The following is a 25,377-nucleotide window of genomic DNA, read 5'->3' on the forward strand; positions in this document are numbered from 1 at the left end:
AAACACATAGTATCTGCAAAGTGCAATAAAACAAGTTACACCTGTTTAGCAAAACGACATTCAACGAATTCTCTTCCCTCTTTTACAGAAAATAATAAAATCTGGATCTGAAGCCCTCATTTTGAGGAATAAGATCTTAAATTGAAAAATCAAATAGCCACTGTAAAACAATAGCATAAGACTCATATAAAGCTGTTGCTTTTAAGTGCTATAAATGGTAGGTGTTTTATTGTCAACTCAAAAGAAAAATACTACTTTTCAAAAGCTGTAGGTTTGTTTAGGTCTATAAGTTATCTACAAACTATTTGGGATAAAATACCTGCATTGGGGCAATGCAGCATCTCTAGTTGCATCCATTATAGACAGGCACCTGGGAACCATGAAGGATCCCTTCATGGTTTAGATCTGGTTCCTAAAACCTGCCCATTGAGTAACAACACACATTGTCCTGGAAATACCATTTCGCCTTCCAGGTCTCAAGTTTCCTCATTTAGAAACAAGGGCATCGACTCTTAAAATCTCCCCCATTTCTAAAATGTTAAAGTTCTAAACTTACGGCAACTTTAGAAAGTCTTTTCTTTCATGTATACGAAGAGAGTGAGTATAACTTTTTTTCAAAAGATCTAACCTAATATACAAGCTTGCAATATTTCCCATTTGTATTTTATTCTCAAAAGCATTTCATTTACTCACAGAAAATACTTTATGTATGAGGTGTGATTATTAAGTAATGAGACTGGCTTTTTCATATGTGGCTAGGGAATCAGAATCAGTATTTGAGAGTCACTAGATAGAAAACTTCCAAAACTGAAGAACTAGAAAGGAAAATAAAGAAACTCAATACTTGCAACTCTAATCCATGATGGAAAAGAACTGACCTAAAAATGAGACTCAGATTCTTCCTCTGCTGTTTTTCAGAGAAGAATCTCAATTATTTCTCTATGTACACAATTCTATCATGGATTTTATTGCTACCGTCATTTTAACAGCTGAATCTTAAGTCCTCTTAGATTTAGAGACTGTTATTGTAAAAAAGGTAAACACCAGACAGACTGTACACATTACCTTTATCGTGCACATTTAAGGCTTTTAAGAGATCTTCCCGGATTGGATACTTGGCTTTATAACAGAGCCTTTGAATGTTGGAAGATGTGTCATCGCCTGAAAGTGTAGTAAGATCTATAAAGGTAACAGCTTTCAGGAGCCAAGCAGCCTGGTTTGAAGAAAAGTTAAAAACAAGGTTTAAAAAATAATTAATCTCCAACCCAGTTAGTTAGTAAAGAACCATTAGGCACATATGGGTGCTAAAATCTCTTGTCTATGCTGTTCTAAGGCATATGTTCTGATATATGCTCAAGAGTGACCAAAAAGATGAATGTTACATAGAATAAAATAAAAGGGGAGAAAATAGCTTATAAATGTTTTTTCTCCCATAGATAACCCAAATTGAAATCCCTAATAGATCAAGTCTCCCCACATGTGACTTTTCCATTTCATTCACAAGGAGTCTCAGAGGGCCACCCACTAGGGGAGAACTTGGGAACAAGAGTTTCTATCATACATTTTACCTCCAGCCTGGGGTCTGGAATGAGACACTGTAAAAAGAGTCTCCATCTTCTTTGTTTTTTGTTTTTTTTCAATTTAATCCAATTATAATTTTTAAACAATATTCATATTTCACAACTCATTCTGATGAATTCCTTTTATCTTTTCAATCAGATTATTTCTAAGGATGAGCAAAATGTGACCTGTTATCCTAAAGGATTCAATCACTTGTGAAATAAATTCTGAATTCCTTTTAGTCCTGAGATGCACAGCACATCTTTGGTTGGTACACACTGAAGAATACGCTGACCACAAGTACTCTATGAAACATCATTTTTCGAATTTTGAAAAATGATTTAGGAAAATTAATTAGTATGGTAAACATGATGGTCAAAGAAGGTCAACTCACACCTCAGGGCCTCAACAGCGGACACACCAGGTTTAGGTGTTACAGTTTTAAAACTAAAATAGAAGCCAACCAAAGAAGGTATGTCTAAGAAACTGAATAAATACGTTGAGAAAATATGCCATTTAATTCACTCATGAATAAAGATGCCTCAAATTCATTTGTGGCTTTGCCACTCAAGAGTGATAAGATTTTTAACTTGTTTGGATAAATGTGTTATCTTTCTCCAACCCATCATCATCATATATGAATTATTAAAATAAGTCATGGACAGCTGCAATCTTTTAAGTTTAGATGCATCTTGAGCAAAATTCAATCTCGTGGCCTTGAGGGAAGAGACTAGGGCTATAAACTACAGGGAGAGAATTCTCAAGAAGAGCCCTTACTTGCCACTCCTTTTTCACGGGCCTGCGGGCCTGGATTTGTTCTGCACGCCTCAGAACTGCCGGCTGATTCACTTGTATTTTGGAGATCCAGCTAAGGTCTAAAGGCAAAAGAAGAACACTTTAAAAGTTTTATTAAACATATTCACCTGCTTTTACATGGTCCTTGAAAGGATAGATTTATCACTAAGTAGCAAATCTTTTAAGTCTTATATTTCTTTTTTGCTGAACTACAAATAACTAACCTCGTTGAAGGAAGCCCAGCCATGAAAAGGCCTACTTCATGTAAAATCAAGTACGTTTGGAACTAGGAGAACCTGTACTGATTCATTACACAGATATGTCTAACAATGGAGGAAAATGTGCTACTCATGCCACGGGCCTCACTTCTGCCAGCAGAGACTTATTTGTGAGTGTCCAGTCCAGGAGAATGAATGGTTAATAAACACATAGGTGAATTAATATTGGGGCTTAAAGGAATCCTTGATCACTACCTCCTTGCTGATAAAATTAATAACTACTAGATGCTGATAGGATACAGCCCATTCTTTCCTCAAAGAAGAATTTTTCAAAGTGTATTAGAAATTAGTGCACTGGGGCTTCCCTGGTGGCGCAGTGGTTAAGAATCTGCCTGCCATAGCACAGGGAGATCAGCTCGGTGCTTTGTGACCACCTAGAGGGTTGGGATAGGGAGGGTGGGAGGCAGATGCAAGAGGGAAGAGATATGGGAACATATGTATATGTATATGTATAACTGATTCACTTTGTTATAAAGCAGAAACTGACATACCATTGTAAAGCAATTATACTCTAATAAAGATGTTAAAAAAAAAAAAAAGGAATCCGCCTGCCAATGCAGGGGACACGGGTTCGAGCCCTGGTCTGGGAAGATCCCACATGCCACGGAGCAACTAAGCCCGTGCGCCACAACTACTGAGCCTGCGCTCCAGAGCCCGTGAGCCACAACTACTGAAGCCCCAAGAGTCACAACTACTGAAGCCCGCGCGCCTAGAGCCCATGCTTCACAACAAGAGAAGCCACCGCAATGAGAAGCCCGCGCACCACAGCGAAGAGTAGCCCCCGCTCACCGCAACTAGAGAAAGCCCGCGCACGGCAACGAAGACCCAACGCAGCCAAAAGTAAATAAATAATTTATTAAAAAAAGAAAAAAAAGACTGCTGTGGGAAAGGTGATTCATTAGGAAACATGTCACAGTTACCCAATTCTTTATAATGTGATGGAGAAGACTGCTGAATGCATACTGTACTATGTAACAACACATATCCTAATAGTAATAAAGTATTTGCATCCACCTCAGAGACAAGACCACCAAGAAAACCAGTTTCTACAAAAGACATTCTCTCTCTCATTTTCATTCAATTCTTCTTATCAATATTAACGGTGTAGAAATTCCAAATCAGAGTCTGAGTGATTAACAATGATATTCTTACATCACTGAAGAATGGGAGTTCCCCGGTGGCCTAGTGGTTAGGATTCCCAGCTTTCACTGCCATGGCCCAGGTTCAATCCCTGGTCAAGGAACTGAGATCCCACAAGCTGGGCAGTGCGGCCAAAAAAAAAAAAAGGATTTAAAAAATTAAAAATAAAATAAATAAATATCACTGAAGAAGGAACAAAGTTTGAGCGCTTTTTTTTTCTGGTTATTTTGTTCGTCAAAATCTTGTGACCAAACAGATTTTCAATGTTTCATTCCATCTGCTCCTTGAGGACACTGTATGTTTTCCAGCTTGTCTGCTGACCCAGCTGCACAGAGGAAACGGGAGTCCACGGTCAGTGACATGAAATCTGCCTCTTCTTCTCCACCCAAAGGCTGATTTGCGTCTAGGTAGAGCCCAAGAGAGTCAGACCAGACAGACACGCTAGACTCATCCCAATTTATCTAAGACCTGTAACAACCCCTCTCTACCCAAAGGCTGGAGAGGCTTTTTTTTTTTTTAAAACTACTAATAATGGTGATTAGGTTCCTGGTAAAGATTGTTTCCCTGCCAACAGTCCAAATTACTGAAGTAAGGAGTGGCGTGAAATACAAGGCTGACCGCCAAGACACTGCTGACGGTGGCCAAAAGAGGGAACTCTAGGCGGTAGGGCAAGGCTTTGAGGGGTGGTCCTTAATCAGTCACATGACACCTCCTAGAAGCTCCCCTCTCCACCCTCAGGCCCTGCTGCAGGAGGGAGGTCTCAGGCCACCCCAGGACCCTTCACCATCGGGCTCCATCCTCCCTCACGTGCCATTTTCTCCCTCTCCACCCCCGCCAACCCTGAGGCACAGCCTTCCTAAACTCCTGAGAGTTCACTGACACACCACACTGTGTTCTGTCTCTGGACCTGTGTGTGCTGTTTGCTCCCTCCGCCTAGAATGCCCTCCGTTATCTTGACAGTTCATTTGCCGCCCTCTCTGTGAACCTTCCCTGAACTATACAGGTTGAGCTATTCCTTTGCTTCTTTGTGCTTCCATGCTTTCAATACTTACAGTCCACCTTTAGTGCATTCTGAATGGCACTGATTTGTCCAGATGTTCGTATTCCCAACAGATTTTTAAAGCTCCAAGCAAGGTACCTGACACACGGGTGGCATTCAAGAAATAAACTAAGGGTTCCCAAAGACCAGAAATGATCTGGGCGATGTCTTTCCAAATTGCTTCTTCTTATTTTTGTTTTTTTTAGTGCTTACTTTTTCCCCCCAGTTTGGTTGCGGTATAGTTGACCAAAAAAAATAGTATATATTTAAGGTGTATGTCTTGATAAATGTACACACTGCGAAATAATCACCACAGTCAAGCTAGTTAACATTATCTATTGCTTTACACATTTACTGTATCCTTTTTTCTTTTTGTTTTTTATGTATGCTGAGAACATTTAAGATCTACTCTTAGCAAATTTCAAGTATACAACAGAGCACTGTTAACTATAGTCACATTGTTATACAAAAGATCTCCAGGAATTCCTCATCTTTTTTTTTTTTTTAAAGGCAACGTACTGCATTGTTGAAAGTTTTGTTGTTTTTTTTTAATTAATTAATTAATTTATTTTATTTTTGGCTGTGTTGGGTCTTCGTTTCTGTGAGAGGGCTTTCTCCAGTTGCGGCAAGCGGGGGCCACTCTTCATCGCGGTGCGCGGGCCTCTCACTATCGCGGCCTCTCTTGTTGCGGAGCACAGGCTCCAGACGCGCAGGCTCAGTAGTTGTGGCTCACGGGCCCAGTTGCTCCGCGGCATGTGGGATCTTCCCAGACCAGGGCTCGAACCCGTGTCCCCTGCATTGGCAGGCAAATTCTCAACCACTGCACCACCAGGGAAGCCCAGAATTCCTCATCTTGTATTATGAAACTTTGTACCCCAATTGCTTCTGATTAAAGGCGTTTGGATCTCCACAAGAGAAGTTGGGACTGAGACATGAATAGAATACCTGAGGACACTCCCCTTAAAAACTAATTTTTAGTACAACTCCTCACCAAAGGTTAGAACCCACGAGGCCTGCTCTCACACGTTTCAGACACCACTTGACAGAGAGGTCCCTGCAAACCATCTCTGGGAGAATGTAATAGGATTACTTCTCCCACAGTATCACTGCTAAAAATACCTTTAGTGGTCGTAAAATCATCCAGCCCCATAGTTAATCCAGCCACAGAATTTGCCTCTGTGACCTCCCATGGTAATGAATTATATAAGTGACTATCCCATTTTATTAGCACTTAATTTGCTACTCCTTAATTTCATCAAATAACCCTTGTTCTCCTATTATGGGGTCTGGGGAAAAGAAAGGACTGACTGGCCTTTGTTATGTCCTTCACCATTTTTAATATTTTATTCGAGTACCCTTTAGCGTCTTTTCTTCCAGGAGAAGTGATTCTAAGGCACACAATCTCATCAGGATCATAGAAGCTTCTCTTATGGGGCCAGGAGGCGTTTCAAGTACACGGGCCTTTGGGGAGAACAGATGTGAAGCCACAATTGGAAGGTGATGATACTCCTTTCTGAAAACTCTCCCGTGAAGAAACTCCCAGTGTTCCTCTTAGTAAGCCATTTTGGTGGCTTTCAGGCCCTTCTTTCGTTATAAATTTGTTCTCAAATACTCCTCTCACAATTTTTTATTATTATTATTTTTCCTATTTAAGTCTCAGTGGGGACAGAGATCATTTTCCCTGCAAATCTACTTCGTAGCCTTTCCATCACTTCCATTTGTCTTCATGGATATTCCTGTACTTCTGTACGATATTCCTAAAATGTGTAACACCAATGACAACTCCACGAAAGGAGGTTTATGTTGTATTTTGATTTCACCTTTGTTCCCAATGGAGAAAAATCAATTGTGATAATTCATTAGAGACTTGCCCAAATTTGGAAAAGAAAAATTAAACTTCCAATGTTTTTACTTCTCATTCTTTCTGGGTTTTTACATTTAATTGTACCACCCAAATTTGTGCCTTAGTGTTGTCTCCAGTCATTTCTTCATATGCACTTGTGCAATACGGTTTTTTTTAATTAATTTTTATTGGAGTATGGTTGCTTTACAAGGTTGTGTTAGCCTCCACTGCACAACAAAATGAATCAGCCATACACATACAGATATCCCCTCCCTTTTGGACTTCCCTCCCGTTTAGGTTACCACAGTGCATTAGGTAGAGTTCCCTGTGCTATACAGTATGTTCCCCTCAGTTGTCTATTTTATACATAGTATCAATAATGTATATGTGTCAATCCCAGTCTCCCAATTCCTCCCACCCCACCCCTTTCTTGTGCAGTACCTTCTTAATCCCAGAGTCTATTGCTGAGTACCCCTTCCTATTGTAGGCACCCAGATGTCTATTATTTCTGTGTTGTTTATTTTCAATTCTAATTTGCAACTTCCCAGGAATCAGTTACCAGTGCCTAGCACAGAAATAGGTGCTCAATAAACCCCTTGCATCACAGGAAATTTATTTTTTACCTCAGACACTGAAACTGGTGAAGTATCAACTTCATCATGTCTCGTCTTTCAACCTTAGCTTTGGTTAGCTTTGTTAAAAAAAAAAAAAAAAAAAGGAGCCCTGAAGGTCAATATATGCCAGATCCAGCCAAGCTAAGAAGATATGCAATTTACATAAGTGAGGAGACTCAGCTCTGCCCAGGTCCTAAGCCATAAAGATACAAGATAGAGACTGTGCTGGGAGCCTCATCCTTTCCAGCAGGTGGGGTCTGGAATGAGTCTTCTTCCCAAGGTCTGGTCTAGCACCCAATAAACCCTGGGGGAGCCCTCCAGGGCATCCATGTCCCCACTGGACATTAGCCAACTCTTCTAACATTGTACTGTGTAAGTCCAGTCCTTAGAACCCAGGTGGACAGTCCAGAAACTAAAACACCAGCAACCTAGCAGCATATATTGTCACAGCCCACAAAGCCTTGCTACTATGATGTCTCCCCACAGCAACTCTGCTCCTAAATCTCTAAGTCCCAACCCACATACATTCACCAACCAGACCATTCTTCAGGTTACCAATCCAAGTCCAGGTGAGTGATGAGTTTACTACACCCTCTGAAATACTTCAGTTAGACTGCTGGCACCAAGTTGAAGGCCAACTTGATCTGCCAATTGGTTTCCTCTGCACTGGTCATGTCTATTATCTGCTTACACTCCTCTTCCATCAGGCGGTCTTGCATCCCCAGCTACATGGGTTATACCACTCTTTCAGAATACATCATCACAGCAGAAGACAGTTCGGGTTCATGTGACAAGGCGTGTGCATTCCTGCACCTGGCTTTGCACAGCAGTGTCACATCAGGATTCTAAAGCTTCCTCACTTTCTTTTTATCCTTCATCCCTCCTTGAGACATCAGCCATTTCTCAACTATTGCTGCTCTTTAGTAATCAGCTGCCTATTTCTGTCAATCATACTCCTCGATTTATTAGCTATTGTCAGCAGGTTACTCTGGACACTGAAAGGAGAACCCAATCGTTTATTGTGGCACCTAAAATACTGTTTGGTCCAGTCCTCCAGTTGGCTATTTCAGCTCCACTTGTTCCCACGATGCCCATCATCACTTGATTATCAGCCTCAAAAGCTTAGCAGCAGTTGGTGGCTGCAGTTACGTAGCTAGATAAACATAACTCCTTGTTGGAACGAAGTGCCCACGTGCAAGTCCTACAACCTCTCCACTTAGCGTTTCCTCAGTACAGGCGCTGTGCTAAATGGTGTGAGGAATGCAATGGCAGTAAATAGGTTGTTCCTCTCCTGAAAAAGCTTGGGGAGGAAAGGAAGTGAATAATACAAAATGTAAGCCCACACATGAGAGCAAAAAGCAATGCTTTCAACCAGCGGTTCCCAACTGATCCCACAGGTTCCATCAGTTAGGAATCTTTCAGTTGAAAAATGATGAAAACTGACTTTGTTGACTGAAACAAAAAAGGAAGGATATTAAGAACTCAGATAACGGAGAAGAGAAGAACAAGCTCAGAAAACAGACAGGAACCAAAGATAATAACAGAGAGCCAAAAGCTGGAAGAATAATGCCAGCGTTTAAGAGCAACAGTCTGGCCAGGATGCCACCAGCAGCTGCTGCTGAACACCACTGCCATCTTTAACTCACTCGGGGCCCCAAGTCCATATAAACACATCCGGTACTTGACCCACATGTGACTGCGGGGCCCGGGAGGAGAGGAAAGATCTACTCCTTCCTCTGTAGTAGCCCCAACCGAGTCTACATACTAGGAGATCTCCCAACACTAAGAGGATGTGAGTTGGTTGCTGAAGAGCAGAAAAGGATAAATGTCTATGACAATGATCAATAAGTTCGGGCCATGCTAGATGGGAAAACTTCTCTTGGAGATGCAGAAGGCACAGTAGCTTATTAAACTCTATGAGAAAGCCCACATTTAAGAAACCTCTGGAATTTTCTTTAATCCAGCACTTCTCAAACTTGACCACTAAATGTTTCTTCCCTATAACATACTTACCACACTGGCTGGACGATAAGTCAAGTTCAGATGAAGGGTAGGTTAGAGTAGGCTCATCCAGCTGGCCAAAAAAAACCCTTCATGGATACGCAGAGATTTGAAATTGACCCTGAAGTACAGCTCTCAACCTGGAGGCATTTTTGGTTGTCACAGCTTCAGGTGGGAAACTGCCACTTGCATCTAGTGAGCAGAGGCCAGAAATGCTGGTAAACTTCCTACAATGCACAGGACAGATGGTACCACCTCACACAATAAAGAATTATCTGAGCCCAAGTGTCAATAATGCCAAGGTTGAGAAACCCTGCCCAAGTGATGGGCAGGATTCGCGAAAAATATAGAGGAAGTACAAGAGGTTGGTGGGTAACAGGAATATCAGGAACAAATGCAGGTTGGCTCTATTTGATTGACAGTGGCTTGTCTGTAAAGCTCCTTAAGTACCAGGCTAAGGAGTCTAGATCTGTGTTAGCCCATCAGTAGCCACTGGCCACATGCAACTCTTTGAGAACTTGAAATGTGGATCATCAAAATTGAGATGTGCTTTACATATAAAATACACAGCAGATTTCAAAGATTTAGTACAAAAAAGGCATGTAAAATATCTAAAATATCATTTTAGCTATGTTTTGATACTGACTACACATTGAAATGATAATATGTGGGACACATTTGGTTAAATAAAGTGTTACTAAAAGTATGTTCATGGGGCTTCCCTGGTGGCACAGTGGTTGAGAATCTGCCTGCCAATGCAGGGGACACGGGTTCGAGCCCTGGTCTGGGAAGATCCCACATGCCGCGGTGCGACTAAGCCCGTGAGCCACAACTACTGAGCCTGCGCGTCTGGAGCCTGTGCTCCGCAACAAGAGAGGCCGCGACGGTGAGAGGCCTGCGCACCGCGATGAAGAGTGGCCCCCGACTGCCGCAACTGGAGAAAGCCCTCGCACAGAAACGAAGACCCAACACAGCCAAAAATAAATATAAATAAATAAATAAACTTATTAAAAAAAAAAAAAAGTATGTTCACCTGTTTCTACTTTTTACAACATGCATACTAGAAGATTTTAGATTACTTTGTGTTGCACATTATATTTATATTAGACAGCACTGCTCTAGACTTTACCCTAAAAGTGATCAGAGCCACTGAAAATTTCCAAACTGGGCTGTAACAGAATTAAAGAAGTATTTACTAAAAATTAATCAGCATACAGTATATGTCCCATAGAAATGCTTACACGAGTATGCAAATGCAAATATGAAAAGGTATTTATGGTAGTATTGTTGCAAATGACACTAAGATCCATGATCAGCTCAATGAAACACAGCAAATCCATAATACAGAATATGATCCAGCCATTAAAAAGAATGAGGTAGATCAGTAAGCACTGTCACGGAAAACTGATTATGATTCATTACTCAGTGAAAATAAGTAACCTGCACAGCAGTGATTTTTTAAATTAAAAATGTTTAAGGGCTTCCCTGCTGGCGCAGTGGTTGAGAGTCTGCCTGCCAGTGCAGGGGACGCGGGTTCGAGCCCTGGTCTGGGAGGATCCCACATGCCGCGGAGCAACTGGGCCCGTGAGCCACAGCTACTGAGCCTGCACGTCTGGAGCCTGTGCTCCGCGGCTGGGGGGGGGGGGGGGGCCGCGATAGTGGGGGGCCCGCGCACCGCATTGGAGAGTGGCCCCCGCTTGCCGTGGCTGGGGAAGGCCCTCGCACAGAGACGAAGACCCAACACAGCCAAAAATAAATAAATAAATAAATAAATAAATTTGTTAAAAAATGTTTAAAAAAAACCAACAATATAAAACATATATCTGTTGGTATATGTGCAAAAAAATAATAGAATGTATACCAAATTGACAAAAGTGTTTCTCTTCAGAGGTAGAATTACATTAAGATTTCTACTTTCCCATGTTATATATTTACATAATACTTTAAACTTTTTACAAAGAGCATGAATTACCTTATCGAGCAGTAAAAACAAAACATACTTAACTCTTTGGAATTAAGAGGCACTGCCAGGTAGCAGTGTGCAGGACAGGTGGAAAGGGAGGGAGACAAGAGTAGGTAGACCAGTAAGACGGCTGCTGCTGTAGCCCAGGCATCAGCATGTGCAACGCCTCCCTGGGGCATTTCACCCCACCAAACCTTTCACGACCAATCCTTGGCCACAGAGATCTTCCACAAGGCCAGCCTGACACAACTGCAGTGCCAGGCAGAAATGATAATACCAGATGCCACTGTTACTGCTCCCATAGAAAAGATCACCAAAACCTTAGCACCATGGGCCACCAGACAGATCCTATATGATACCAACATCACACCTGGGCAAGACGGGCCCACACTCTAGAGAGCCTGCTCTGCTCTGGCCCTCCCATAGCAGTGCCCTTCCCCGTAGGTAAGGAGTCTGTGGTGCCAAGAGTACAGACTTTCCCCAAGATCACATTCCCCTTCTGGTCCAGGCTCAAGGTGCACAGGACCCCAGCATTTCCAGACTAAATGGCTCTAGGCCTACTTACAGAGTCTACGGGGGTCTCCATCCCAAAGTCAACATCTTAGACGTAAGATATGAGACAGACAAGGGACTTTCTTCATAGGAAGCTTGAAAAATGCAATTCTGGCTATGAATTACATTTATTCATTCATTCAACTAACATCAAAGGAGTACCCACGATGGTGCCAGCACTGATGTAGCTCTGCGGATTCAGCAGCGGATGAACAAACAAACCCTTACTCTCACAGAGCTTTTTCTAATGAGAGGAGACAGGTAAACATATACATACGTATCGGTCCTCACTAGGGGAACCACATCATCCTAGTTCACCCAGGACATGCCCAGTGTACACCCCCTGTCCCATCTGGTTTAGCATTTGTCCCGTATATTTCGTTTTTTAACAAACTTAAAACAAACCAGCATGGGTCTGGTAGACTCCAGCTTCTACCACCATCACCAGTACAAGTGTGTGAGAGACAAGAGCAGTGAACAGAGATCTCAGCTGGACATGTGGGTCACTCTGTAGAGACCAAAACTTCAGTCTTGTCCCCACCCTTCCTCCAGCCATTACAAAACTAACACTACCAGCATTTTGGACATACGTTGATGAGGGCAGGTACTTGCAATACTGGGGGCGCCCTCCAGTCTTGGGTGGTGGTGGGAGAAATATGCATGATGCTGTGCCTCTGAACATACCAGCTGCTAGGGCCCTGGCCTGAGCCCAAGCCTGCAAGAGACACAGACGCACCATGCCAGCAGTCAGCAGGGCATGAGAAGCAAAAGAACCTTTAGGTTAGGTGACCACGGCGTATGTGTAGGGGACCTCTAGATTCCTGAAGGACAGCAAACTGAAAGCATTGTTTTTATCATTTTTATATTCTGTAAGCCTGAAAGTATGTATTTGGGGTTAGGCTTTTTTATTTTGGAAAAAAAAAAATCTATCAGCAACAATGAACTCAAAAAAGTATGTTTAGGGAATTCCCTGGCAGTCCAGTGGCTAGGACTCCACGTTTTCACTGCCGAGTGCCCAAGTTCAATCCCTGGTCAGGGAACGAAGATCCCTCAAGCGTGGTGCAGCCAAAAAAAAAAAAAAAATGTTTAATGAAAAATTAAATTCTGAATTTCCATTTCTTGGAAAAGTTGATGATCTATAATTTACACAAAATGTTTTTGAACGTTTATCATAGGCCAGCATCTCTCTACAAGACCCGAATCTGCTAAATAAGTCACATTTACTTAAAAAATTAGCAGTTAAGAAGCCTGTGCTTAAAGATGGCAATTTAACAGAAGCCTCAGAAGATACAGTTACATAAAACTCTGAAGCATGACTTTTCATTGAGATAAAATGAGTACTCTAAATAGTGCTTGTTTTCACAACCAAAATTCTACTGTATGTACAAGAAGTAAAGCAGTAGTTATTAATCTGTTGGCTCCAGAAGCAGAAGAATTTCACAAACAACTAAAAAATATAAGTTTTATATAAGTCATGGGTGCTTTAAAGAGAAAAATGAGTTAAATTAATTCAAATATTGGCTCATTTTAAAACCTAACATTAAATCAAAGAAAAAAATTTCAGATATCTATTTGTTGACGGTAAAACACCTGACATTATTGTGACTGCCACTGTAAATTCAGTTAAAGAGGTTAGCACTGAACAAATAATTATTTGATTTTGCAGAGATGACACAGATGCAAATTTTGCTGGAGTATAGCATCACAATAAAAACAATGTTCTTATTAAGAAACCCAGGGAGCAGAAATACACTTGGATCTGGTTGTGATAGACACCTAACTTATAATTTCATCCAAATAAGTTTCCACAGTCTAACAATCAAAGTACAAGCTATAGCTGTTAAATTTTAAATATTTTATATATACACAGAATAAGTGAACTACCTGATCTTTGTGAGAAAGCTGATGTTTAATTAAAAATAAATACTTCTTCCTGGTAGTGTGCACTATCTCTTTGCTGGTTATCACCAGTTGATTGTAAGGAACATTTGACTCTTTGAAGAGGAAGAACCGTTTTGTCAATCAGCCTAAGCTGACATACACAAGTCTTGAACTATTTTATAAATGAGACCTTTAGGGGCTTCCCTGGTGGCGCAGTGGTTGAGAATCTGCCTGCTAATGCAGGGGACACGGGTTCGAGCCCTGGTCTGGGAAGATCCCACATGCCGCGGAGCGACTGGGCCCGTGAGCCACAACGACTGAGCCTGCGCGTCTGGAGCCTGTGCTCCGCAACAAGAGAGGCCGCGATCGTGAGAGGCCCGCGCACCGCGATGAAGAGTGGCCCCCGCTTGCCGCGACTGGAGAAAGCCCACGCACAGAAACGAACACCCAACACAGCCAAAAATAAATAAATAAATAAATAAAATTTTAAAAAAAAAATGCAGAACCTTGGGCCCCACCCCAAACCTACTGAATTAGAATCTGAATTTAACAAGGTCCCCAGGTGACTCACGTGCACAGTAAAATTTGAGAAGCACTGGTCCAGACATCAGTGTTTTAAGAAAAAAAAAAAAAGAGACCTTTAAATGTTGGCTTTACTTTTTTTTTTCAATATCAGTTGAAAAATCTTTTTTTAAAAAAACTTATTAAATAAATAAAACACCCAAAGCCTCCAGCTTTGGAAACTTAGTGAACTACAACTATTGTTGACAATTGTTTGTAAATATTGCAAACAGGAAGACACTGAAATTTACCCCTCTACAAATGAGAGGACCTGGACAAATTAAATGAGGAGATTTCAACTAGCGTACAGGCTGAATTTTAAAATTCTAAAATTGTACTTTGGAATATCTTGACTTAGCTGTTTTGATTACCATCTATCCCTGTGTAACAAACCACCACAAAATGTCATGCCGAAAAACAGCAAGCCTTTTATTATTTATCCAGATTCTGTTGGTTGACTGGGGCTCAGCTGGGCGGTTCTACCGCTCTCACTTGAGATCTTGTGTGGCGGCCGCCAGATGATGATGGGTCTGAAACATGCGAGATGGCTGCACTCACATGTCCGGTGCCTCAGAGGAGCGGCAGGAGGCTGGGCTCTGCCAGGACACCTCCATGTCGGCCCGAACGCCCCCCTCTCCACGTGCCATTTCCAACAGGCAGCTGAACTTCTCACAGAGCAGCTCAGGGCTCCCCAATCATACAGCAGCTATTATCACTTCTCTCACCTTCTGTGGTTACAGTGAGTCTCGGGGTGAGCCTGAATCAATGCAGCAGAGGACGACACAAAGACATCAATCCCGGAGATCTGGTCCATCTTTGGAGACTGGCTACTATGAGCTCCTATTTTAAACTGCATACATTTACTTTCTGTACTGTAAAGAACTTAAGGGTTCTACACCTAATTCCAATGTGGGGAGAAGGGGTTTCCTACACTACCACAATGCTCCAGACACCAGCTGGTTGTCCTACAATTCAACTCAGTTCTGACACTAACTACCCAGAGATATTATCATCAGATTCCCCAGGTTAAGGGCTCAGTCCCACAAGACTGCCCAACCCCCTACCTCTCCCCACTTTAGACCTAGATGCAAGTCCAGGTTACCACCTGTGTTTCCGACCTACCACTGGAGGTTCCAACAACCCCCTCCTTGGATTCGATTAATTTGCTAGACCGGTTCACAGGAAAACTAGATTATCAGTTTATTATAGAAGGATATAACTGAAAGAACTATATGAAAGAGATGCAAAGGGAAAGGTGGGGGAAAGGGCAAAGAGCTTCCAAGTCCTCTCTAAGAGAATGACTCCCTGAATCACCACATGTTCACCAAGCCAGAAGTTCTCCAAACCCTAACCCTTTTGGGTTTTATGGAGGCTTCATTACACAGGCATGATTGATTACATCACTAGCCATGATATGCGATCGAACTGGACCTCCAGTCCCTCTCCCTAACCCACAGGTCAGTTAAGGGGCGGCAGAGAAAGTTCCAACAACCTAATCAGTGGCTGGTTCTCTAGGCAGCCAGGCCCCATGCTTAGGTGAGGCCCAAAAGCCACCTCATTAACATAACCAGACACCTTTATAGCTCTCATCATAGGAAATCTGAAGGGTTTAGGAGCTCTGTGCCGAGGAAGGATGAACACTAAATATATATTTCTTACTATAAATCACAATGCCACAGAAATGAAACTGAGAGGGCCTGTGACGTTACAGTATATAAACTTAACAAAACCTTCAAAAGAATCATAAACTGAGACATCTTATTTGACAAGTTTTGTCTTATAAAAATATATATTATTTTTCCTCAGAATGGAGCAAAATACATTAACTGTGAAACTACTTGTGCTGAAATATTTACACATTTCAATACAAAAACCCATGAGAATTGAGAATACTCTCCATTTACAGAATGTGTTCTAAGTTTACCAAGTACCTTCAGCATTTGTAAATATTTTGTCAATTAAAAATATTATGTTCCACAGAGAAAAATCAATTGAAGGTGTCAAGGCTTTCAAAATTAAGAAATATAAAATGAAAGTTTGAAAAAATTGCTGAACATTTTAATACTTTAATTGAAAAAACTATTCTTCAAAAAACTACCAATGGCATGATATCAGAGATTGACACAGCTAAGAAACTAATTAAAGCTGAGTGATAATTCAACTTATGTTATTTTATAATGCTGAAAAATTAATAGGAATACATTTTTTATTTTGATGCACGTGAATATATTTTCTTTTAGGATGAATTTTTTACAAGTTTTTGAATAGTTATTTTCTCTTGAATAGAAGGCCCACCAAAAAATAAAAACAATTTGTCAATCAATAAATATTTTTCAATTATACCATTTTAAGTATTTATAGTGCCCCTTTTCACTATCAAAAGTATTTAGTTTGAATGCTAGGTCACCCTTATCAAAATCCAACTCAGGCCTTGTTTTGTGCCTCATGATACAGTATAAAATGAAATAAACAGCACCACTTATGCAGTACTCTTATCAGAACTGTTAATCTGAATCTAATCAAGTTTTAGATATGTGATGGTTAATTTTATGTGTCAACTTGACTGGGCTGCAAGGTGCCTGGATATGTGGTTAAACATCATTTCTGGGCGTGTCTTGTGAGGGTGTTTATGGATGGGGTCAACACTTGAAGACTGAGTAAAGCATATTGCCCTCCCCAAGGTGGGTGGGCCTCATCCAATCTATTGAAGACCTGAATAGAATAAAAGGCTGAGTAACGAAGAATTCTCTTTCTCTACCTGACTGTCTTTGAGTTGAGACATCAGGATTCTCCTAGCTCTGGACTTGGACTTGGACTGGAACTACACCATAAGCTCTCCTGGGTCTCCAGCTGCCAACTGCAGGTGTGGACCTCTCAGCCTCTAAAATCACATGAGCCAATCCTTATATTAAATCAATCAATCTCTCTCTCTCTCTCTCTATATATATATATATGTGTGTGTATGTATGTATGTATATAACTATCTATCTATCGATCTATATACCTATCCATTTATCTACTATTGGTTCTTTTTTTCTAGAGAAGCCAGACTAACACAAGATATAACTTCCAAATTAAAGAAAATACAGAAGATAGAGAAATAAGTTAAACAACATCATGAGGAAATAATCAGATACATCTAGAAGTTGGGGCAATCTACAGGTCAGGTAACCCGGTATCATCGAACTCATGGCAGTTAAAAAAAAAAAGGGGGTGTTCCAGATTAAGGGAGACAAATACAACAATTGAATATAATGCACGGTCCTTCTTTGGATCCTGGCTTGAACAAACCAGCTACAAAATACACTATGGGAACAACCAAGGAAATTTAAATGTATACTTGGTATTACAGGATATCAAGGAATTATTTTAAATTTGGTTATTGTCTGGACTTCCCTGGTGGTGCAGTGATTAAGAATCCGCCTGCCAATGCAGGGGACACAGCTCGATCCCTGGTCTGGGAAGATCCCACATGCCGCAGAGCAACTAAGCCCATGCGCCACAACTACCGAGCTTGCAGTCTAGAGCCAGCGAGCCACAACTACTGAAGCCCACGCGCCTAGAGCCCGTGCTCCACAAAAAGAGAAGCCACCGCAATGAGAAGCCCAGGCACCGCAATGAAGGGTAGCCCCCGCTCGCCACAACTAGAGAAAGCCCGCATGCAGCAACGAAAACCCAACGTAGCCAAAAATAAAAATAAATAAATAGTAAATAAATTTTTAAAAAATTTGGTTATTGTCACAATGGTATTATGGTATTGCAAGAAAATACCTTTATTTCTTAAAGATGCAAAAACTATAAGTGAAATGTCACGATGTCTGTACTTTTAATTTAAAATGTTTCAGAAAAAAAACTGCCAAAGTACATAGCAAATTATTAGCAGCTCTTAAGTCTACGTGATTGGTATATATGGGTGTTCTATATATTAGACCTTCTACTTTTTTGAATGTTTGAAATCTTAAAAAAAAAAAACTATATACAAAAACAAGCTAAATAAATAACACAATGAATAAGGGAAACCAATGTAGTCAGCCTCCAAAATCACCCTCTGTGATTCTTATCTCCTGATATTCACGCTCCTTCCACAATGAATAGGACTGACCTGTGTGACCAACAATATATTGTAGAAATATCAGTGTGTGACTTCCAACAATTGGTAATAAAACACATTGAGGTTTTTGCCTTACTATCTAGGATCTAGGAGAAGTCAGAGGCCATGTCATAAGGACACTCGAGCGGCCCTAGGGAAAGGTCCACGTGGCCAAGAACTGAGGGCTCTCACCAGTTGCCAACACTAACTGCAAACAATGCAGGGAGACGCTTTGGAAGTGGATCCCCAGGTCCAGTCAAACCTGCAGGTGACTGCTGCCTGGGCTGATAACTCGACTGCAACCTCATGAGAGACCCCACGCCAGAACCACACAGCTAAACCACTCCCAAATTTCTGACCCACAGAAACTGTGTGACATGATAAATGTTTATTGTTGTTTTAGGTCATTAAGTTTTGCAGTAATTTACTTTATAGCAATAAATAACATACAGAAACCAATATGAAAAGCTTGTAAATAGCAAACTGCTTCACAAGTACAAAATGGCAGACTAAGAATGATTTTTTTCCTTCTCAAGCTTTAAAATGTAAATATTTGACATTCCACTAATACAAATGTGTAAATCAAATTACACTGAAACTCACTTATATAGGTATGTAAAAACTAAACAATACATTTATGATTAGAACGTTTTACTGTATATATTATGCCCTGCTAGCTCTGCATATTTGTGCCCTCTCCCTACCCTAATTCATATGTTGAAACCTAATTCCCAAAGTAATTGTATTTGGAGGTTGGGGCCCTTAGGAGGTGAACAGGTCATGAGGATGGAGCCCTCATGAATGGGATTACTGCCCTTATAAAACAGGCCTCAGAGAGATCCCCTGCCCCTTTCCCTTGTCAGGTTACGGTGAAAACACAGCCACCAACGAGTAAGCTGGTCCTCATCAAACATCGAATCTGCTGGCACCTTGATCTTGGACTTGCCAGCCTCCAGAACTGTGAGAAATAAATTCCTGTTTCTTATAAGCTGCACATTCTATGATATTTCTGCTATAGCAGCCTGAATAGACTAAGACATACCTCAATTAAATGTTTTTAAAAATTACAGTGAAACTCGATAGGTTAAAATAGCATAGCAATGGGTGCCCATGTTTTTAAATTCACCTCAATTTATTTACAAAGCTAACATATTTTTCACTTTTCAAAATACCTTTAACTTGATGTCCATCAATTGTTTTTCTAAGCTCTCCTCCAAAGAGTTCTGTTAGCACTGAAAATATTATTTGCCATTATAAAACTGGTGTCAACCAATGACTGACCTCCCTGGGGAAAAAACAGCAGCTATTTCCCTTGTACTCTTTTCTGCTATTGTTTAAACATGTTGAAATCTATGAAAAAATCAGTACTTTTTACTCTGTTGGCATTTTTATTAAACTCTTAGGGGAAGCATTATCAAAAGGTTTTTCAGAAACTAAGTATTTCTCCAGGTTTCCAGTAGGAAGCATTTCATTAACTAGTTCAAAGAACTGTTAACCTGGCAGGTTGGGACTGTATAGTTTTCCTTTCCACTTATCAAAGCTGTTTGAGAAATGTACTCTTGGCTTGAATCAAGAAGTCAAAGAAAGAGGTGGTTAAAATATCCAACAGTTCCCACCCATTTCGTTTTTAATTTACTAGAGTTCCAAGTGAGTTTACTGTAAAACTTTTAACAGCACAGTGGTAACACGACTGAACCCACAGGCCATCTACTGAGGTCTTATACTAGGCTGCCACGTTAGGAGATTCAGAGGAGCATGAGGGGCACCAGCTCTGGATACACAGCACTGCCCTGGAAGAAAGGAATTCCACATTCTGGTTCTGTGATATGAGCATTATTGGATTTGGAGTTGGAAAACCACGGACAACTGTTTATGGAGCACTGACTGTGCTAGGCACTTTTACAATGTTTTTATAGTACAGCTGGTGTGATGATATAGGTCTTCGCTGATTAACTTCCCCACCAGGTTAGAAAGCCATCATTGACAAGGAAGAAAGAACCAGCCAGCTTGGTGTGACAGTCATCATTCAACGGATCTGAGCAGGAGTGGTGAACAGAGGACATGACAGTACAGAAAAAGGCAGGACACTGGGTTCTGGCTCCAACTCCATCACTATACTCCGTCACTATGAGAAGGCTAGGCCGGCCAGGGAAGCTTTCAACAATCCTACTTGCCCTGATAGATGAGCAGAAATTAACTGCAAGTCAAGGAGAGGGAAGACATTTCAAATGGGTATAATATGAATAAAGACCAACATGGGAATGGTGATGGTCTGTTCAAAGAACAATAACAATGACCAAAAGTTGTGTTTGGGAGTAAAGATATGATGGCATAGATAAGGTGGTATCAGGTCACAGAGAATCTTGAAATTTCGACAGAGGACCCCACATTTGAAATACTGGAGAACCCCTGTTAATTGATTTGATCAGTTGGTATGTAAGACAGAATGGAAAGGGGGGAAAACTACAGCCCAGTTTCTGCCAATTCTGTATAACGAACACTTACTTCTTTCAAAATCTGGGAGGAAAAAAATAAGTTAAAAACAATTGAAAGAAATAGTTAAAAGGGAAAAAAAACAGGGCCAAATGGGCAGGCTCTTTTGCCTTTGATATCAAATTACAATGTCAAAAATAGATGTAAATAAAATGGGGATATTCTGAAGAGATAATCAGAACAAGGATAACTTAGAACACATATGCATTCTCTAAAGCAGACTGAGAAAACCTGAAAACAGATCATCGGGAAAATAAACAGGAATCTGAATTCAAGTCAGCTGTAAACAGATTTAGTAAGTCCTATCACACCAGGTGCCAAAATTAGTTAGATAACTTGCAACCAAGAGATGTGAAAATAAGAGTAGAAATAAGGACCTTAAGCCTTATTCTGCCTTTTTAATGAGTAAACAAGGGGCATGATGCTATGGAAGTTTAAGAGAAAGTGAAGGTTTGCTGGTGGGGAACTAAAAAAAAAGTCATGTTGGAAGAACTGCACCAACAGCTATGAAGAGGTAGAGATGAAGGTGGCGGGTAGCTGAGAAGGCAAACAGCAGCATTCGAAGCAAGACCTAAGGTGGAAGAACTCAAATTTAGTTCAGGAAAAATCAAACTTTTTTTTTCTTTTCTGAAGAATCAAGTACATATCAGAGAGAAACAGAAACAAAGCCTGAAAGATGGAGACAATTATATCTAACTCAACAGAAAAACGGGAGACATTTCAAAGTTTTAAACCTGGGAAGTGTCATTATAATCTGCCCTAGGATTCTAAAGGCAAATTCAAAAGTTCTTGCAAACCATTAGTTTGCCATCTGAATACTTAGGTACAAGTAACAGCTAATCTAAATTTCAGCATCTACTTAAAACTACTCTAATTGGTTATATTACCACTACAAAAAACAAACAAACCTCAAGTGACATCTAGAAGACAAAGTCAACAGGCAACTTAAGACAGATTAACAAGAAAACTTATGACTAATGTAAACATTCAACTCTTCACAAAGTACAACTTCTCACACCCAATGTGGTAAGTCTAAATCCTGACTCCTAAGCAAGAATTTCATTTAGAACCTCACTGCCTTTATTTACATATCTGAAAAAGACACGGTATTAATTAGTTAATATAACTAACCACCAAAAGAGGGATTCCCTTCAATCTACAAATCGCCTTTGGTATTACATCCCTGGTGCTATTTTTCTGATTATATAGACGGTTGTAACAAATTGACAACTTACTTGCTCCCCTTTCCCAAGTAATACTGACATATCTACTCAAATTTATAAGCCCTCTGCCTAGAATACCATTCCCTCATTCTCACCTGGCAAGCTCCTTTCTCACCCTTCAGATATCAGTTTCATCATTCTCTATGAAGCTTTCCCTGACACCCCATATACATTAGGTGCCCCTAATAATGTGCTCTCTCAACACCCTGCACTATTTCTGCCATCAAGATTATCATAGAGAAAACAGAAAGAACAGTGAAAGTTGAAATCCAGAGCTACCACCAGCTCCCTCCTCTACCCTGAGAACACTAGCAGTCTAGCTTCTGTTCCCCCAGGCAAAAGACTGGAGGATTCAACTCTGCAGAAACGGACCAGGCCAAGAAAGACCCAAAGTTATTGAACAACTGGGAGTCTTTCAATGAAATGTCCCAACAGGATCATCCTATAGTTGATAAGCCCCACTCATGCCCAAAAAAGCATCTAATGAGCTTTTTACTGATACAAAAATTGGAGGAATTTTCCCAGGCCAACAGTCATTTCTCACATCAATTATAAGTAGTGGGGTGGGGAGGCCCCCAAGACCACCCTCGGGTTTGATAATTTACTAAAAGGACTTCTAGAACTCACTGAAAGCTAAAAAGCTGTCAATATTATACTCACAGTTACGGTTTATCACAGCAAAAGAATATGGATTAAAATCAGCCAAGGAAGAGACAGGAGGCAGAGTCCAGGAGAGTTCCAAACACAGAGATTCCAGCTGTCCCCTCTCAGTGGAATAATGAACAGCTTTAACTCCTCTTGGCAGCAATGCGTGGTAATATGCAGAGTACTGCCAACCAAGGAAGCTCATCTGGGCCTCGGCATCCAGAGCTCTTATTAGGGCTTGGTCACAAAGACATGGTTACCGTGCCCCTGATACCCATGACCCAAAGCATTCACCATGAACCACATCGTTAGGTCATCTGGTGTGGCCCAAAACCACTCTTATCAGGCAGGACATTTCAAGGACTTAGAGATTACCTCCCAAAGCCAAAGGCAAAAACCAGAACTCTCTTTAGATAAGACTAAATTCTCTATAGCAATTCTCTAAGTTCCATCCTGTTACAGGCAGACCTCAGAGATCCTGCAGGTGCAGTTCCAGACCACTGCAATAAAGTAAATATCACGATAGAGTCATACAATTTTTTGGTTTCCCAGTGTATATAAAAGCTATGCTTATATGGTACTGTAATCTATTAAGTGTGCAATAGCATTATTTCTAAAAAAAATGTATATGCCTTAATTAAAAAATAATTATTGCTAAAAAATGCTAACCATCATCTGGGCCTTTAGTGAATCGTAATCTTTTTTGCTGGTGAAGGGTCCTGCCATGAAGCTGATGGCTGCTGACTGATCAGGGTCGTGGTTGCTGAAGGCTGCAGTGGCTGTGGGAATTTCTTAAAATAAGACCACAATGAAGTCTGCCACATCAGTTGACTCTTCCTTTCACCAATGACTTCTCTGTAGCATGCAATGCTGTTTGATAGCATTTTACCCACAGAAGAACTTCTTTCAAAATTGGACTCAATCTTCTTAAACCCTGCCGCGCCTTTATCAACTAAGCTTATGTAATATTCTAGATCTTCTGTTGTCATTTCAAGACTCTTCACAGTATATTCACCAGGAGTAGATTCCATCTCAAGAAACCACTGTCTTTGCTCATCCATAAGAAGCAACTCCTCATTCGTTTAAGTTTTATCATGAGATTGCAGCAATTCAGCCACATCTTCAGGCTCCACTTCTATTCTAGTTCTCTTGCTATTTCCACCACATCTGTAGTTACTTCCCCCCCCCCCCCGCCGAAGTCTCAGACCCCTCAAAGTCATCCATGGGGGTTGGAATCATCTTCTTCCAAACTCCTGTTTATGTTGATATTTTGACCTCTTCCCATGAATCATGAATGTTCTTAGTGACATCTAGAATGGTGAATACTTTCCAGAAGGGTTTCAATTTACTTTGCCCAGATCCATCATAGGAATCACATGGCAGCCTTACAAAATGTGTTTCTTGAATAATAAGAATTGAAAATCAAAATTACTCCTTAATCCATGTGCTGCAGGATGGATGTTGTTGTCAGCAGGCATGAAAACATTAATCTCATTGTACGCCTCCATCAGAGCTCTTGGGTGACCAGGTGCATTGTCAATGAGCAGTAATATTTTGAAAGGAATATTTTCTTCTTCTGAGCAGTAGGTCTCACTGTGGACTTAAAATAGTCAGTAAACCGTATTATAAACAGATGTGCTGTCATCCAGGCTTTGTTGTTTCATTTATAGAGCACAGGCAGAGTAGGTTTTGCATAATTCTCAGGATTTCAGAATGGTAAATAAGCACTGGCTTCAAACTAAAGTCACCAGCTACATTAGCTCCTAACAAGAGAGTTAATTAGCCTGCCCTTTGAAGCTTTGAAGCCAGGCACTGACTTTTCCTCTCTAGTTATGAAAGTCCTAAATGGCATCTTCTTCCAAAATAGGGCTATTTCATCTACACTGAAAATCTGTTGTTTAGTGTAGCCACCTGCACTATTTGAACTAGACCTTCTGGATAACTTGCTGCAGCTTCTACATCAGCACTTGCTGCTTCACCTTGCACTTTGATGTTTTGGAGATGGATTCTTTCCTTAAACCTCATGAACCAACCTTTGCTAGCTTCAAACTTCTCTTCTGCAGCTTCCTCACCTCTCTCAGCCTTCACAGAATTGAAGAGAGCTAGGGCCTAGTTCTGGATTAGAATTTCACTTAAGGCAATGTTGTGGCTGGTTTGATCTTCTATCCAGACCACTACAATCCTCTCCATATCAGCAATAAGGCTGCTTCGCTGTCTTATCATTTGTGTATTCACTGGAGTAGCACTTTTAAGTTCCTTCAAGAACTTTTCTTTTGCATTCACAACTTGATGATTGTTCTGTGCAAGAGGCCTATCAGCATTCCTCTCTCACTAAGCTTAATCATTTCTAGCTTTTGATTTAAAATGAGAGATGTGCGACTCTTCCTTCCTCTTGAACACTTACAGGCCATTGTAGAGTTATTAATTGGCCTGATTTCAATACTGTTGAGCCTCAGGGAATAGGAAGGCCTGAGGAGAGGGAAAGAGATGGGGGAACGGCAGGTCGGTAGAGCAGTCAGAACACATACAACGATTATTGATTAAGTTTGCCATCTTATATGAGTGTGGTTCATGGCGCCCCAAAACAATTACAATAGTAACATCAAAGATCCCAAGTCACAGATTACCATAACAACTATAATAACAATGAAAAAGTTTGAAATATTGCGAGGGTTACCAAAACGTGACAGAGAGACAAG

The 25,377-nt window shown here is 40.8% G+C and overlaps 1 protein-coding gene across 1 annotated transcript in view; it reads right to left on the bottom strand.

The window, feature by feature from the left end:
* The window catches only part of DERA (deoxyribose-phosphate aldolase), a 119,280-nt gene that overhangs the window by 73,897 nt on the left and 20,006 nt on the right, over positions 1 to 25,377 (bottom strand). Inside the window, exons 2-3 of the mRNA XM_061205040.1 lie at positions 2,338 to 2,435; positions 1,066 to 1,213 (exon numbers count right to left, since the gene is read on the bottom strand). Of these exons, the coding sequence (XP_061061023.1) occupies positions 1,066 to 1,213; positions 2,338 to 2,435 (246 nt within the window). The remainder of the gene's footprint in view (positions 1 to 1,065; positions 1,214 to 2,337; positions 2,436 to 25,377) is intronic.

Source organism: Eubalaena glacialis, chromosome 11, assembly GCF_028564815.1.
Source record: "Eubalaena glacialis isolate mEubGla1 chromosome 11, mEubGla1.1.hap2.+ XY, whole genome shotgun sequence".
Taxonomy (NCBI): Eukaryota; Metazoa; Chordata; class Mammalia; order Artiodactyla; family Balaenidae; genus Eubalaena; species Eubalaena glacialis.